The sequence below is a fragment of the Hippocampus guttulatus genome, chromosome 11 (genome assembly GCF_054856545.1).
Source record: "Hippocampus guttulatus isolate MCC_2025c chromosome 11, RoL_Hgut_1.0, whole genome shotgun sequence".
Taxonomy (NCBI): domain Eukaryota; kingdom Metazoa; phylum Chordata; class Actinopteri; order Syngnathiformes; family Syngnathidae; genus Hippocampus; species Hippocampus guttulatus.
In genome coordinates, this window is record NC_141271.1 from 6,351,612 (window position 1) to 6,369,003 (window position 17,392).

General features: G+C 42.1%; 2 protein-coding genes across 3 annotated transcripts; both read left to right on the forward strand.

Annotated features, from left to right (window-relative positions):
• The first annotated feature begins 9,918 nt into the window (after positions 1 to 9,918).
• Positions 9,919 to 10,688, forward strand: LOC147197896 (gamma-crystallin M3-like). Of its 2 annotated transcripts, XM_086123467.1 has the most exons (3): positions 9,919 to 9,945; positions 10,026 to 10,274; positions 10,393 to 10,688. In XM_086123467.1, exons 1-3 carry the CDS (start codon positions 9,937 to 9,939, stop codon positions 10,672 to 10,674), a joined length of 540 nt encoding a protein of 179 aa, XP_085979593.1. In that variant the 5' UTR covers positions 9,919 to 9,936; the 3' UTR covers positions 10,675 to 10,688. The 2 variants fall into 2 exon arrangements, with proteins under 2 accessions (XP_085979593.1, XP_085979592.1); XM_086123466.1 differs by lacking the exon at positions 9,919 to 9,945 and having other exon boundaries at positions 10,014 to 10,274.
• A 5,418-nt stretch (positions 10,689 to 16,106) lies between these two features.
• LOC147197897 (gamma-crystallin M3-like) lies at positions 16,107 to 16,848 on the forward strand. The gene is made up of 3 exons (XM_086123469.1): positions 16,107 to 16,156; positions 16,233 to 16,475; positions 16,566 to 16,848. Exons 1-3 carry the CDS (start codon positions 16,148 to 16,150, stop codon positions 16,842 to 16,844), a joined length of 531 nt encoding a protein of 176 aa, XP_085979595.1. The 5' UTR covers positions 16,107 to 16,147; the 3' UTR covers positions 16,845 to 16,848.
• The last annotated feature ends 544 nt before the right edge of the window (positions 16,849 to 17,392 follow it).

Sequence of the window (17,392 nt, forward strand, 5' to 3'; positions counted from 1 at the left end):
GGAAAACGCGAATACGATTTTTTGTCACCCCAGCTCAAAAGAGGCACTACACAAATTCTTCCGCATGCTGGCTTCAATGTGGGTGCCTTGAAGCAAACCATTTTCAGATATTTTGGAGCTGTACATCATTGGTGCCGTTTTGGCGGGCGGTACATAAGGTTCTACAGAGTGTTTTTCAGAGAGATTTCCAATTTAAATTTGAGTCGTGACACTTAGGGGCCATTGAATCAGAAAACGTTTCTAATAGAGCTGTCAAACGGTTAAAATATTTAATCGAATTAAAAATGCAACTGTCATAATTAACTCAAATTCACTAAAAATTAATCGTGATTACTCACGCATTTTTTATCGTTTCTGAATTTTCTTTTATATATTTTTTGTCCTATTTTTCCCCATTTTAATGCTCTCATCAACATGGAATCATGAATCAGTTTTCTATGTGCAAAATGCAAATATTTACTGAAATAACAATTTCGATTTTCAATTTTACATGATTGGAGCAGTTATTCACACTTAGCCTCTCACACAATGTTACTGTCCATCAACAACAGTGAAAAAAAATATTTTGTCACACAACAGCTCCTTTAATGGAATCAAAACAAAGCAATATAACATTATAAAGTGCACATCTAAGGTAAACAAGTACTCAGCCTACAGTGGATTTAAGCCATGGTTGCATATTTCGTTTTTCTCAAGTTTGCTTTGAACACAGCAGTCAGGCTATGTTGATTCTGTTGGTCCTTCTTGCAGAGAAGTCTTTGTACGGTTTTCTGTAGACATCATTTCGGATGACTACACTTGGTTCGATGACAACACCGACAACGTTTTATTTTCAGTATGGTCGCTACGACTGCACCACTGAACTCTCGACGTGCCTAAGCGGCGAAGCGCACCCTCAGTCAGACGAACACAGAGAAGCTCCAGCCGCTTTATTTATATGGACACGGAACACTGTAACCTTCCACACAAAATAGTTCCAAACAAGTAACAATTGCATCAGTGGCATACATCGTATTCGACAGGCTACCTGCTCTTTATTCACCAGAGGCTCATCAACCTAGTCTCTTACTTCTCTCCCGAAGCAGTGTCTTCTCCCGCTTGGTGTACCTTAGCCTTCTCCGCTACGTAAAATCTCTGTACACAGCTTGTAATGGAGGCTCTCGCTGGCAATCCGTAGTGGAGTCGTGAGATGCAATGCGAATGATTTCAGCTTGAGTCGAGCTGTGGACAATGTTGACAGGCTTGCATGCAGTAGCCATACATTTAGCTATGGCTTCAGCAAATTTGTTCTTCGTCATGTCATCCATTTTCCTCACTTTGAAATGATCCATAGCTGTCTGTCTGAGACGAGGGGGCGGAGTACTCACGTCAGCTGTGTGCGTGGCCATTAAGTGGTATTTCAGACTCGACGTCAGTGGCGGTTCTCGGGGGGGGGGGGGGGGGCAATGCCCCTGTAGCACTGATTCTGGCCCCCCCTGTGCCCCCCCCCCGAGCGTAGATTACGCAGTCGCGCCGAGTCGCCGACGCGAAAGGTGGAACCAAAGTGCGTGATTTAACATTCTAGTCGGACCCTTTAGTGCGCTGCACCACTTAAAAATGAGCGGGAAAATGAGAAGCAGTCCGCAGAGAAGGAAATTACCACGACACGAGTGCTATTTGCGTGTGTGTGTGTGTGTGCGCGTGTGTGTGTGTAACTTTTTTAGTCTCCCTTTTTATTTTACTTTAACAGGATCAATATATAAGACATTGCCTTTTAAAATTTGGATGATTATATGCATGTAAAACATCTAGCTTCAGTGTATTTGCAATTTTTGTCCGCGGCAGGCTAGTACCATATCATCCCCTGGCTTGAATATTCTCAACAGATGGACACGGCGTATTGTTACGCTTGCAGACATTTTAGCCCTCCTAATACTGTTTTATATATTATAATATAATATAATATATATATATAATATTATATATATATATATATATATATTAATACTGTTTTTCTCATCACTGTAATGTTATGACTACAATTTCAAAGTCTGAAGAAATAAAAAGTCAAATAAGATTTCGAATCTGTCTTTTTAGCCCTGGGTTGAATGTGCCGCCCCATCAAAACCCCCTCAGTGAAATTGATCCAGAACCGCCACTGCTCGACGTGCTATGATGATACGACTTTTATGTATCATCATAGCATTTTATGACTGCATTAGTCGACTTTTACGACTGCAAAAATACAGGTAACTTTGGTCTTGTCAGTGGAACAATCTGGCAACTTTTTAAAAGTAAACTTTCCATTCATAAACTCTTTAAGTATCCGTTTTCGGTGTCTCGCGCTGCCGTGGCTGGCAAAACAAATGTGTATGGACCTGTGCAGCGCGCTGGTTTCGTTTCTGGTTTATTTATAGAACAACGTAACATCCGCTGTGACGTGTGCCGCGTTAATCTTGCGAGAAAAAATTTCATCCTGTTAAAATTCATTTAAATTAATGCCAATAAAAACGCGCCAAACTGACAGCTCTAGTTTCTAATAATGTTAAATATTTATTTCAGATCCTAACTGCCGCTAGCAGAAAGGCTATGACAAGAAAGTGGTTACCACCAGAAAAACCTACTGTTGAAGAATGGATCGTCATAATCTATGATATGTTTAAAATGGAGAGGATTACCTTTACTTTGACATTGAAACAGGAAACTGTTTTGTGGGAAAGATGAAGTATATCATGTCAGTACGACCATCATTTGTTTAGAGTCGACCTCTGTGGCTGCCCTTTACTCTTTCTACTCTATTATTTGAGTCTGTATTTTAGATTTCCTACAATAGAAGGCGTAATGAGTCAGAAGATTACCCCACTACGTTTTGTCTGTATGTTTGTTTGTTGTTGTTGTTGTTTTTCATTTTACTATTATAAAAAAATTGTGATATAGTTATACTCCTTATTAGTTATAAATAAAATAGTTATAATCCTTACACGTTATGTATTGCTTACTCAGTTGTGGTTATTTTAAATTGAGCTAATCTTATGTAAGATCAGATGTATAAAGGACTTGTATGCTTTGTTCTGTCATTGACTGTATGGATCTGTGAATGCATAATAAAAAAAAGAATTGAAAAGAAAAGAGAATAATGCTCCCAGAAACATTCCTGAGCTCTGCCTAAAGTTATATTGTACTTTTGCTTCCAAAAATGTTCATAGTTAAAACTGCACCCTCTAGAGCAGGGGTGCCAAGCTCAGTTTTGTCGCAGGCCACAATGTCGTTACGGTTTCCCTTGGATGGCCGCTATGAATTTTGGGAAACCATATAAATGTTTAATCTCCTCCACATATTACATACACAGCACACAACAAATTTATGGATGACTAGTTTTAAAATCAGAAGTCAAGAATAATGACTCTTATTGCGGATTACATATGACAATTTGAAATTTTGGTTCAGACTTTAGCAAGCATCACGGAACTTGACATGCTTGCGGGCCACATAAAATGATGTGGCGGGCCAGATCTGGCCCCCGGGCCTTGACTTTGACACCTGTGCTCTAGTGCATTAGCTGGCACAGTACCTGAATGGCACGATGATGTGTTTGATACTCGATGCATCAGTGCTGTAACTACAGAAAACCTACATACGTACCTAGATTAATGACCACATCATATTGACTAAGCACTGTCCAGTCCAGTTTTTGCTATTTAAAAGCCTATAAGATAAGAAAACCTTTATTAGTCTCGCAATGGAGAAATTCCCAATTCACAGTAGCAAAGTTACGAAAGGGAAAGAAGTAGAACAACAAAATATAGGAGCTGCTGGAAAGGCAGCCACTCTCGCGGCGCCATTTTGAAGTCAAAATAACAAAAATAACACAACACAACACATAGGACACAGAAAGTCGTGCAATCTTCACCATTTTTCTGCATACACTTTGTTGTCTGAAGCAGTTATAGATGAAAGAGGAGAGGATCAAAGTGTCCTTTCACCAGTGGGTCAGAGACGTCATACTGAGAATGTGCACACGTCTGCTATAAGCTAAGTTTTGAAAGCAAACACAAAGCTGTAGTGTCCATTGACGAAAAGAGATTAGTTCCCTTCTCCTGTCCCACGTAATCCGCTTCAAACTCCAAGCCGCGACTCCCAGTTCCAAATCCGCATCGGCCCTCCGCGCTAAAGCTCCTTTCTTCTCATCGTCGGCTCCTCAAGCCTTACATCCATCCAGCCGCAGACCGTTCAACAGCACCAATCTCTCCGCTGAACAAAGCGGGGCTGTGAAAAATGCTGCCCATTACAGGCGCAAGACACAAGCGCCCCGGACTGTCCAGCAACGACAGTCAAATGGTGCCGACATTCCTGCCAGTCAAAAACAGTGCTGGTATACCCATGCTGCGGAGAAGGCGCAACCACCAAGCACAGAGTCTCCTCCTTGATGAATGTCGTGGCCAATGTGCAGTCCAATAATCTTTGAGGGTCAGTGCCCCAATCCAAAAGCCATAAAGTGTTTTGATTTTGTGTTGCTTGAATGCAGCACTAATCTAACACTATAAAAATAGAATATTTGCAAATGTAAAGTAGCCTACTTGGTTGTTTTTTTTGTTGAGAGCATACACTTATTTGGCCAAAAAAGATGTTTCATTTTCATTTTTGACTTTTCAGTGTTTATCATTGCCTTAGAACAAAATGATCTTGTGGAAGGAGCCCACTCGTACATGACCCCCGCGCCAGCCATCACTACTCTCATAGACCAACGGGCACTTCTCGACACACTCAGCCAACTGACCCTCCCCAAAGTGCTGCTTGTTATAAAACCAACATTAGTACTTATGCTAATGCAAACACAGCACAGGGATTGTTCCACAAATATGTAATATTTAAATATCTAATATTGTAAATATACATTATTTGGCTGGTAAATCACAACAATGTGACAACAAGCCAGTGAAACCGACAAAGCTACCATGCTAACCAGAGGTGGGCATTCCTATCAATGTGTCTTCGCACTCAGGTTGCATTCTTCTTGCTATACAGTATGTTTGCATTTTAGCAACACTCATTTTAAAAATGGACCATTGTAGGATTTTCCTTTTCGTTGAGGCCAAGGTTAAAATAGTTGTACAAGGTATCCCCAATTTGCAATGAACCCTTAACAAATGCAGGTTTTGGACATGAAAGTTAGCCCTCCATTCTAAATTTACATAGGAGTTTTTCTGGTTACGTCATTGTTACACACTGCAGCTTTAAGCTGGTTGCATACATTTATTTTTTTACACATTAACCAATTGTTTGAATGTGAGAGAGGCCCCCGCTTCAACACACCACGCCACACACAAAACATCTTGTCATCGTGCCAGTACCAAGACCGGCATGCGAGAGATAGCTTAGAGCCAAAAGGCAGCCACAATCCTGAAAAACACAAACCAGATAGCTTACCGCTAGACAAAGAAATAAAAAAACCAAGGCCAATTTTTAGTTTGTCTGGAATATACAGCGTGGCTGCAAATTCATCTCCTCGTCATATATATTGTGGTGAAAGTTTTGAGAGACACATTTTACAAATGATTGCTCCCCTATTTGCGTCTGGCAACAGCATGAATTTCAGATGCCTTCCCAATCAGCTATCACTTTGGTACATCCCGAGAATAATCAGTTGACCACATCTGTAAGGATCTGCAACTGCAAAAAGTGAACAGGTTTAACATTTCCCATTGTCAGCCCCAACACCTGACACAACTGGATAATCATTCAGATATCCGATAATTGGGCCTTTTCTGACTTTCACCACAAATGAATGGTTAAAAAAAACTCCAATTTGACTTGATTGCCGATATGTGTGTACACTGGTTTAAGCATCCCTATTCTGTTTGTAAGAAGGCCATGTGCATGAGTGTCCGCCCACCTGCTGCAAATGGAAAGTCCCACCTTTTTGTCTGCTGATTACTGCTTCCTCACTGCACAGCAATGCTGGTATTTGGATGGAGTGCAGCAAAATCCCACAGCCACTACAGAAACTTCCATCATCCTTTCCAGTTGGCTCACGTTCTTGACGTAGCAACATGACTTGATGGTCGTCGCGTCCCATTCACTTGCAATTGGGGTAGTCGGCCGAGCTCGGGGTGTATTAGGAGCTCGAAGAGCATCCAGCAGTCATTCTCCACTTTGATGGATTTGCATGAACTTAAGTAGGAGCTAAGATCCAGGATGTCAGTGTTGCACTCATACAAGCTGCTGTAGAAGTTTGCAACCTCGAAGAACACAATCTGGATGAAAGCTGGCTATTTTCAGTCCATGTGTCATAAATACAAAATTTTACCAAAAGAATGTGAACATTCGTGCTCCCAACTGTCCCCATTTTCCATCATATTGCTGCTCCCCCCCTGCCTGGTGCGCCTCTGCACTGGTTTATATTGACATGCAGAATGTGCAGACGAGGGGAAGCTATTATCATCTAAATTTGGTCATTTGCATATCAGCAAAATGGTCAAGTCTGATTTCCCTTTGTGCACGTGTGATGGCTTCATATAAAAAAAAAAAGTCAAACGCCCTGCCCTTGACCCAGGATGTCTGGTTTTCACAGTATCTTTGAACACATCTTGTGCTCTCTGAAAGTCATCAGTTAGATAGACAATCTATCTCTCGATCACTGTCCTTGAGGAAGAAATGTGACAAATGCATGGCTGACACAAAACAGTCTGAAACAGAATGAATAAAAACATGGAGTGGTATCAGCTCATGCACATTTTTTTTTAAACGCCCATCAATGACTTATGTCACACCAATAGGTGGCAGCGTGTAACTTATAAATTGTAAACTTCAAGGGCAACAGTAGCTTCCAAAGCAGGAGCAGTTTCACTGTCCATGAGAAAAATGTGACATAACAGCATGGTGAAAAAGTGTCTGGTTCCTTGAGCTTGACGCCCGGTCTTATCTGCAACAGTTACTTAAAGCCTTACTGAAAATAATGTTAGTTACGCAGGCATATACGTCAAGTCAAGTCAAGTCAACAGTATTTATAGAGCACTTTCAAACAGCCATCGCTGCATACAAAGTGCTGTACATGGAGCAATTTAACATGCACAATAAACAGTAAGACAAATCGGTAATAAAGGCGGTAGAAAGCACCAAACAGTAAAACCAAGAACAAATCTAAGTCATGCTGAGTCGAATGCCAAAGAATACAAGTGAGTTTTGAGGAGGGTTTTGAAGATGGGCAGCGAGGAGGCTTGCCGAATGTTCAGTGGGAGGTCATTCCAGAGAGAGGGACCAGCAACAGAAAAGGCTCGATCGCCTCTGAGCCTCAGTTTAGTTCTTGGTACTTCTAATAAGGTCTGGTCCACAGACCTGAGGCGCCGGGCAGGTGTGTAGGGACGGATGAGCTCAGAGAGGTAAGGTGGCGCGAGATTATTCAGAGATTTGAAAACAAATAAGAGGATCTTGAAAATAACTCTAAAATGAATGGGGAGCCAGTGAAGGGATGCCAGAGTAGGAGTTATGTGCTCCCTCTTACGAGTACCAGTCAAGAGGCGAGCAGCGGCATTCTGGACCAGCTGAAGGCGCTTAATGGAGGACTGGCTGACTGCAAAGTAAAGGGCATTGCAGTAATCGAGCCGGGATGTGACAAAGGCATGAATTACTGTCTCAAAGTGTTCATGTGAGAGGAGAGGTTTTATTTTGGCCAGCTGTCTAAGGTGAAAGAAGCTGGATTTAACAACGGCACCAATTTGCCGATCGAGTTTGAAATCACTGTCCAGTTTAAGGCCCAAGTTTGAGACTGTTGACTTAAGATAAGGAGACAGGGGGCCCAAGTCTACAGGATGGAATGTACAAGGGCCACTGGGACCAAACAATATCACCTCTGTCTTCTTTTCATTGAATCTCAAGAAATTTTGTGCCATCCAGGTTTTGATTTCTTCCAGACAGGATAGGAGTGGCCTTAATGAGAAGGCGTCTTTCTTGCTCAGTGGGACATAGATCTGGCAGTCATCTGCATAGCAGTGGAAGGGAATACCATGTTTCCTTAAGATGGAACCCAATGGGAGCAGATACAGCGAGAACAGCAGAGGCCCCAGAATTGAGCCCTGTGGAACACCACATGACAGGGGAGCAGTGCGTGACTCAGAGCAGCCAAGGCTGACACAGAAGGTTCTGTCAGCTAAATAGGACCTAAACCACTCAAGAGCACTGCCACCAATGCCCACCAAGTGCTGCAAACGAGTCAGCAGAATACTGTGATCCACTGTATCAAATGCTGCAGTTAAGTCCAATAAAACTAGACACACGTGGTCTCCAGAGTCATTTGCCAGGAGGGTGTCATTAGAAACGCGTAACAGGGCTGACTCCGTGCTATGCATCGTCTTGAAACCTGACTGGAAGACCTCCAAGATGTTATGTTCATCCAAGAAAAATTTCAACTGCATGTGCACCACTTTTTCCAGAATTTTGGAAATGAAAGGCAGTTTGGAAATGGGCCTGAAACTTGACAGCACATCTGGATCAAGACCAGGTTTCTTGATCAAGGGTTGGACCACAGCATGTTTAAACTGTTGGGGAACTACACCAGAAGAGAGGCTGCTGTTGATGATATCCAAGACTGATGCGCCAACACTCGGGAGAACCTCCTGAAAGAAGTGCGGGGAAGAGAGTCGCAAGGGGAGCCAGATGGCTTCGTCTGGCGAACTACATCCTCCAAAAGCGCCAAGGACACAGTTTCAAAAGAATTTAGCACAGCTGAACATGGAACATGGACAGAGGGGTCAGATGCGGTATTTGAGACCGGAGTCCTAGCTGTAGAGACCTTATCAATGAAAAACTGAAGGAATCTGTTGCACATCTCGGGTGAAGAATCCGAGCAAGTAGGCAGAGGGGGTTTGAGTACAGAATCTATCGTTTTAAATAGTGCGCGTGGGTTGTGACGGTTAGCTTGAATAAGGTCCGACAGATATGCTCTTTTGGCCTCTTTTACTGTGAGCTGGTAGTTACGCCAGCAGTCTTTCCAAATTTGATAAGAGACATGCAATTTGTCATTTTTCCACTTGCGTTCAGCTTTGCGACACCCCTGCCTAGCTGCGCGGGTAATGTCGTTAAACCATGGCTCGGGTTTAGGTTTTGGGAGCACAGTTTTTGAAGGAGCCACCAAATCCAGGATGGCACGGCATGATGAGTTGAACCAAGAGGTGAGTTCCTCTGTGTTAGACGAGGGTACGCAAAGGTTATTAAAGGCATCAGAGAAACGACTAGCAGTGCGAGGGTTAAAAATTCAGCGTTTAAAACTAGGAGCGGCAGATTTCACAGCAGCATGCGATAAGACTACGTCAAATAAAACTGCCATGTGATCAGAAATCCCATTTTCAAGGACTTCCAGATTTGACACCGGTAGACCATAAGCAAAGACAAGGTCTAAAATATGTCCTTGTTCAATATATGTACGTGACAAATACGCCAATGTTTGCATGCAGTGGTTGCAGACCAAACTACAGTATTAGGCAGCCTGTGCCCCAGTAGAGCTTTTTGCCTCGGCATAACCTTCCCCAAGAACATATTTTTCATGTTTCCCAAAAGTACACCTACCGTTTGAAAAACTGAAGAAAGTCCAGAGGCACCAAAAAACATTTGAATCCGCACCAGTGAATTATTACACAAAGCCATTTTTTCACCCTGCAATAAGAATAGGAGCAAACAAAGTGCTCGTGCCCACAGAGAGTACAGTACACAAAGAGGCCTAGCCGACACGTTCTCACCCATAGGAAAGGTGGCCACAATTGGCACTCAACCAGAGGCATACAGTCAGGAATAATAACTATTTGCAGAGCGATTGAACAAACATAGGCCTGTATGCTGCGCTGCTGAGTAAGATGTTCCACACAAAGGCTCCATAGATCCATTTGGCTATCATGTCAAACTATAAAAGGTTTCAGCAGCTGGGCACAAGCAGCACTGCAATCAGGGATAGGATTAGACATCAGCATGGGCAGAGTATGTGAAATGATTTTTTTTTCTTTTTATGTAACATGGTTGTTGAGATTCTGAATGGTTTATTTTAAATGTTTTTGCAGATCATCTTCTATGAGGACAGAAACTTCCAAGGTCGCTCCTATGAAACCAGCAGCGACTGCGCCGAGTTGACCTCCTTCCTGAGCCGCTGCAACTCATGCCGGGTGGAGAGCGGTTGCTTCATGGTCTATGAGCGTTCTAATTTTATAGGCCACCAGATGCTGGTCCGCAGAGGAGAGTACCCCGACAACCAGCGGTTGATGGGAATCAGCATGAGCGACTGCATCCGTTCCTGCCGTATGATCCCCATGGTAAAATCGTCAAGTTTGCTATTGGCGCGTCTTTTTTTTTTTTTTGGAAGCTCCCAACTGGGAAGCAAAATGTTTCACAAAGCTAAACCCCTTCTAAGCTATGTTCCTCGCTTTACAGCACCGAGGTCCATTCAGGATGAAGATATTTGAGAGAGAGAATTTTGGAGGTCAGATGAACGAGCTGCTAGATGATTGCGACAACATCCTGGACACCCTGCGCATGTCAGACTGCCTGTCTGCTCAGGTGTTGGAGGGCCACTGGCTGCTGTATGAGCAGCCCCAATTCAGGGGCAGAATGCTCTACCTTAGACCAGGGGAGTACAGGAGCGTGAGAGAAATGGGCACGGGTCCGGTTGACATGAGGATTGCGTCTATCAGACGTATCGTGGAAACATGTTAAGAGGCTCCTACTTTGAAAATGTAACAATTCATATCAATAAATGGTTCATAACTTATAACATGACTATATGGTTATTGTTGGTTATCCACGTCAATCTGGTCCTGTATGTACAGTATATGTAAGACAATTGACTTGTGTTAATGGTTTGTCTTTTAATGAAGATGGTGTGTAATCTATTAGGAAGATGTTGTATTTGGAAAAAATAGAAAATAGTAGTTGTATTTCTTTTTGTAGCCACACCATGCTCCAAATAAATTATCTTTATGATCAAATAATCATTGTTGCTTTAATGATATATTACGCATCAGTCATTTTGACAATACATGCATACTGTACATACCTACACACAACAGATAAAGCTGGTAAACACACAAAAACGCTTTCCGTCGGCTCCTCCAACCCATCTCCTTCCCTCAGTGATAGTCCAGGTGCAATGAAGAGGTGTGGAGCACCTTGAAAGGCTGAAGTCGCCACCCAGTGGTTCTGGGCTGTTACGTATTCATACCTGTCAACTCATACGGTTTAGCCATAGTTCATACGGATTTTGTGGTGAATCTTACGTATATGGCCGTATCGCACAAATCATACGGATTCTGAACATTTCCGGGTTTTTTTTCACCAACTCCAAATGTTTTGGAGTTGGTGAAAAAAGTAACGCAGGAATACAACTCTGAACACAGTAATGCCACTAAGTAGAATGATGATTAGACATTAACCAGACATTGTTTTATGGAGATCTACAATAAATATCATTGAAAATTTCGTGGGTTTTTTCTGCCGTTATTTTGACATATAAAATGCTTTGGTATGTTATAAGGATTTTTTGCTCTTTATAAGGATTTTTTTGGTAGTTTATGCAGGTTGGCGCTCCAAAAAGTTGACAGGTATGCGTATTCCCCACCTGAATAGCGCCTCCCCTTCCACATGTGCAAGTATTTTGAGTCTTTCTTGTTAATGTCTCCAATTCATTTCATGTGGTGTATTTTGTGTTTTTTTCCAATCGCATACTGTGCCCCTCCCTTATAGGAGCAAAGCTTGGGACTGGTTTTTTTCACTCCCCTTTCCTATGTTTTTCTTTTTCATCTAAGAAAATCAGGGCAATGTCTCAGGCTTCTCCATTCTGTCTCAATCTGTTGGTGATTGTTTTCATGTCTCTGGGACAGGTTGTAACTGTTGATTGAATTCCGTTGCTCTGTACTCGTGCATGTGCAATCACAATACATTTGATTCCATTCCATTTGAAATTCCAAAAACAATCCTCGAACATTCTGCAGGGAACAGAATACTTTGAAAACAAAATACTCTGAATACTTTCATGCCGCACACTTTAAATATTTTCACTAGTTTCTTCTGGCATGCAGTCAACCCTCGTTTATCGCGGGGGTTAGGTTCCAAAAAGAACCAGTGATAAATGAAATCCGTGAAGTAGGATTTATTTAAAATTTAAAAAAAAAAATTTAAAAAGCAAAATAATGTGAGAGGGATGACATTTCAACACACTTGACAATAAAGTTGTACTTGGTACTTGATAGCCAGCTTTATTTTTTTACAGTTATTATACAATACTGAACTATGTATACAATACAGAGGCGATTGCTCTAAGACTGCAAGGGAAGCTCAGCTTCCCCTAAAATGTCAAAAAGTAAGTGATCAAATATATGTGTGTACGTACAATTGTGTGGTCATGTCATTGACTAAATATGCGCGACAACGCGCTCAACTTTTGTTCCGAATCAGCTTCTTATTACTGGTTACGACACGACTCTCTTCTCATTCATTTCCGCAGCTTCACCGCGCTTTAAACTAAATGCTGGTTTTGTCCCACCCATTGGACGTCCAGCGTCCTGGGAGTCTATGGACAGTGGGCGTTTATCGGCTGGCCAGGAAGCTCAGCTTTTCTGCATGATAATTGGATAATCTGTCTCTTTTTGATTGACAGTGAAATGAGCCAATCACCGATCTTATGGTGAAGGCAACCTTACCATTTTTTTAAAAAAGGAACGGAGAGTAGAATTCAGGTATAAATAAACGGACACATTTTATAATGTAAGCCGAAATTGAGCTTCCACTCCTTGACAGACCAGCATCCGCCACTGATACAATGAAACCAAAGACCAAAAATTTGCAAAGGTAAATTTGGCAAGCTGTACAGAGACGAGGTGCGGAGACTGTTCACGTCGGTCAGTGCCTTATCCAATCAGGATGCAGAACGCAATTCACTGTTTAAAAGCATTAAAAAAAACTCCACTAACAGCAGCAAAGCCGCGGAAAGTGGACCGCGTTAGAGCGAGGGATCACTGTTCTTTCTTAGGGTTTTTGAGGTGGCTGATGCAGGGCAGTGGGTATTGGATTGGATTGGATAAGCTTTATTGTCAAATGTACTGTATGTGTAACATACAGCACAGATGAAATTTCTTCCCTCTCAACATAAAACAAGGAGCCGCTGCGGGTGTCCGCGCCGCTATCAAAAGAAATGTTAACAAAAAAATGACAAAATAATACAAAACAACACATGGGTGTATAGGTGGCCAAACAGGATTTTGCACTTATCTTCCCTGCTCCACATTGCCAATATATATTGTTCTTATAAAGAATTCTATAAGTATATTTTAAATACATACATACATATATAGTACATACAGTAGATCTCTTGGACTTGGTCATCTTGCAAGCTGAAAAAGTGTGGGCGTCCCGGCTCTCGTCTTTTTTAGATAATACGTGTAAAGGGTCTGTCAAGTGTGCCAACTTATGTAAAATATTAGTTATCAGTAGTATTTTGGGATAGCTGTGGGCCTATTGAAGAGCTGGGCCGCACGTCCACAGACGCAACATGAGGAAGAACCTTTGATTGCATCAAAGGACCCAGCTTGCGAATTGCCTTCCTACAATTTGGAAACCAAGTGCGGTCGAGTTGCGCTGGAAGTGAGACCATGTGGCCAAAAATGCAGCTTTTGGAGGATGCAGTCTATGAATTTGGACGTAGCCCTTGCAATTTCTTTCAACCAGATGCAAAGGCACAGGTACAGGTACAGGCATAGGTAAAGGCATAGGCATAGCCAGAAAAGTTTCATTGGAATGGCTAGGGCAGGGGTCGGCAACCCAAAATGTTGAAAGAGCCATATAGGACCAAAAAAAACAAAACTGTCCGGAGCCGCAAAAAAAAAAATAAATAAATAAATAAATAAAGGCCTTAGAAAGGAAGGAAACACATGCTGTATGTATCTATATGAGCTATATTAGCCTACTATCAAATGACTAAGTTGGCTACAAATTCACAATGAGCCTTGATGATTAATTTTTTTTTCCCCTGCACTGCATCCTGTAGAGCAGGGGTGCCCAACCTTTTTTGACTGAAGATCTACTTTTCGATCAACCAACCTACTGCGATCGACCTGTTATTGCACGCACTTACCAACGCATGCCAACCTACCTTCGCCGAGACCTGACGCGGAGGCATGAGACACACTTTTGCAGCGTGTTCACTATCGTAGTTCACGTGTACCGTTTTAAAATGCTTCTCTCGGCCCTCCACATTCTCATTCTTTGCCAGTACACTCAGTGAATTGTACATGAAACGCTGTTTTTCTTTTTGCAACAGCCACCTGCCTGGCATCCCGCGTTGCTAATAGAAACGTGTCGCAGGCTGTGACGCAAATCTTCGTTGACAGAATCGTTGAAATATAATATTTATTCTACACATTTTTACAGCATTGGAAAACATTAAGAATGTTTATGTCATGTTTTTCCTCTCACAGAAACCATACTAAAACAAAAAAATGTATTTCCCTCCCCCACCTTTTTCCATTTTCAAAAACTTTTGAAAAAGCTCCAGGGAGCCACTAGGGTGGCGCTAAAGAGGCTCTGGAGCCGTGGGTCGCTGACCCCCGGGCTAGGGTGACGCAACACCTTAGTGAGGGGTGGCAGTGTGTGCATCTGTCATTCTTTGTCACACAAAGAATGACAGATGCACAGTTGTGCCACAGTTGTGGCACAGTTAGGGTTTCAGGAAATACAATTCATTACATAACCAGAACAATGCTCATCACACTCATAAGAAAGCAGGATTAAATCTAAGTTTAAAAAAAAAAGCAACATCTTAATTTACTAGAGAATGCCTTTTTCTTTGTAGTGGCTTTTCTTTCATAATCTCATAGTCATCCCTCTCTCTCCTTCTCTCTCATTTGCAGCAGAGGTATAGCGACGAACTTGTAAATTCAAGTACTCAGAGTAACAGAACATAACATGATGGTCGGAACCCCTCCACGCCACATCAACACGGAACAACAAAACATCCATAACCCAGTTAATACATTGTGTTATTACAGTGCTTAAAAAATCAATTAAACATTCCAGTGAAGCAAAGCAAAGTTACAGAAAAACAAAAAAACAATACACGTGTTTACTTTACTTTTCTTTCGCACAGCGTTTTTTCCGATTTTTTTCATCTGACGTCACTGTCTTCTGCATTTAAAAAAAAAACCTTGATCACGACAAGAGTGAAATGTCTTATTTTTGTATTTGTAGATACTTTCATAGTATTCTTAGTGCATGTGTGCATAGTTTATAGAGTAGCTGTTAGTTCCATTCTAAATCATGCTCAACATTTACAGCTAAAAATGCAAAGGGCACAGTATTGCCTTCAGTTTCAGTTGCACTATTTAAATTTGAATGTTCTATCATCTTAATTGTCTTTATTATTCATCTGTATATACCTTAATAGGGCTGTAACTTATGGCGGTTACACAAGAGCAGTTGTTGTTGCATAGCCTACACCGACTCATTTAGTGCTCAGCATTCATCTTATTCATGATATGCATAAAACTATAAAAAAAAACAAGGGAATGTGGAAAATGAAACCTGAATTTAAAACGTAGGTGTCCATGCCAGGCTTATGTTTGTGCGTGTGCATTCATGTGTGTGTTGGGGGTTATAACCTCTGCCCTCTCTACTGAACCCCCTGCCACCCGAGGTCATACGCTCGAGAATTAGCAAGGTTTACTTGCATCATCTAGAAAATGTGAAGCTCTACCGTATGCTATACCTATCATCCTGGGTGCATCTAATGAGCCCAATAGCAGTTGTTTGCTTTGTATTCTTTATTTACTCTGCATCTATCCATCCATCGATTTTCCCAAACCGATTATCCTCACTTGGGTTGCTCAGCTGTCTTGGGACGGTAGGCGGGGTACACCCCGAGCTAAATATAGTAACATAAAATTGATGGGAAAAAAAATCAAGGCATGACTCCTGTCAAAGGAAAATTCTGCGTGGACAGTATGACCCTGTGGGTATACTATGTGTAAGCAACTCAACACTCTATAGGCTTTTAAAGTCGGGTGCTTGCTCAGGACTTTAGACAATAGGGAGCATGCAGTCTTTGTCTCTTGTCAGGTATAAATGATGCATGTTCAGACAGAGAGGTATCAGTTCAAGCACAGTTCTTTGAGCGATCCAGTAGACCACTACTATCAACATGGGCAAGGTAGGTAAAACCACCACCACTGGTGAGTTCACTTTGTTATCACTGCAAATTAAAATAATGCCTCTCCCCCACCAAGATCATCTTGTTTGAGGAGAGGAACTTCCAGGGTCGCTCTTACGAATGCATGAGCGACTGCGCCGACATGTCCTCCTACCTGAGCCGGTGCCAGTCCTGCCGAGTGGAGAGCGGCTGCTTCATGATCTACGAGCGTCCTAACTTCATGGGCAACCAGCACTTTTTGAGGAGGGGCGAGTACCCCGACTACCTGAATCTGATTGGCCTGAGCAGCGGTATTAAGTCTTGCCGGATGATCTCCATGGTAATTCTAAAAACACAAAAAATGTTGAACGAATGAATTTTCCTGTTGTTTTCTCTAATTCCTGATTTTGGTGTCATCTCCCAAAAAAAGCACAAAGGTCAGTTCAGGATCAAGATCTTTGAGAGGGAGAATCTGAGCGGTCAGATGAACGATCTGATCGATGACTGCGACAACATCACGGAGCGCTTCGGAATGACCGAATGCTTGTCCTGCCAAGTGATGGAGGGCAACTGGCTGCTGTTTGAGCAGCCAAACCTCCGGGGCAAGATGCTCTTCGTGAGGCCCGGTGAACACCGGAGCTTCAGAGAGATGGGCCTGAGCAACACTCGTTTCATGAGCATGAAACGCATCACCGATTCATGCCAATAATACATTGCTGCCCAAATAAACGCTATGAATTTCTAAATTCTGTTTCTGCCGCACTTTGTCATCAGCCAATGTGGTGTTTTGAAATGGAAACAAATTGTTGGGGCCGCAACTGCTTTTGTTGACTTCATACTAGGTAATCTACAGTCCTTTTATTAATTCAAATGGTCATGGTTTAAATCATACAGACAACTCAAGTCATTCAAGATTAAAAAATATATATATACTGTATATAAAATCTCACCTAAAATGAAACTTTAGCATTCCAGTAGATGCAGAAACAATTGCACAGCCACAATTCACACAAAAGGACACAGCAATTCACAGCACAGGGAATGGACCACGGAACCAACAACCTTTGCAGAAACCTCCCTGGCATGTTCACACCACAGGAACGGTTCAAATTTAAAGTTCCTGGAAATTCTTCATGTCTGAACAGAGCGCTCAGTGTTTCAAAATGGCCCAGGAATTTCTGGCTTTGGAGTGCTGTCTGCAGCGTTCAACAACAATTCTGAATGGATGACTCATGCTTGTACTGACTACTGTCTTGA

Coding starts and splice junctions, on each gene's coding strand:
- LOC147197896 (XM_086123466.1), top strand. CDS start 10,014: ATGTTTTTGCAGATCATCTTCTATGAGGACAGAAACTTCCAAGGTCGC. Junction 10,275..10,392: donor CCTGCCGTATGATCCCCATG/GTAAAATCGTCA, acceptor CTCGCTTTACAG/CACCGAGGTCCATTCAGGAT.
- LOC147197897 (XM_086123469.1), top strand. Junction 16,476..16,565: donor CTTGCCGGATGATCTCCATG/GTAATTCTAAAA, acceptor TCCCAAAAAAAG/CACAAAGGTCAGTTCAGGAT.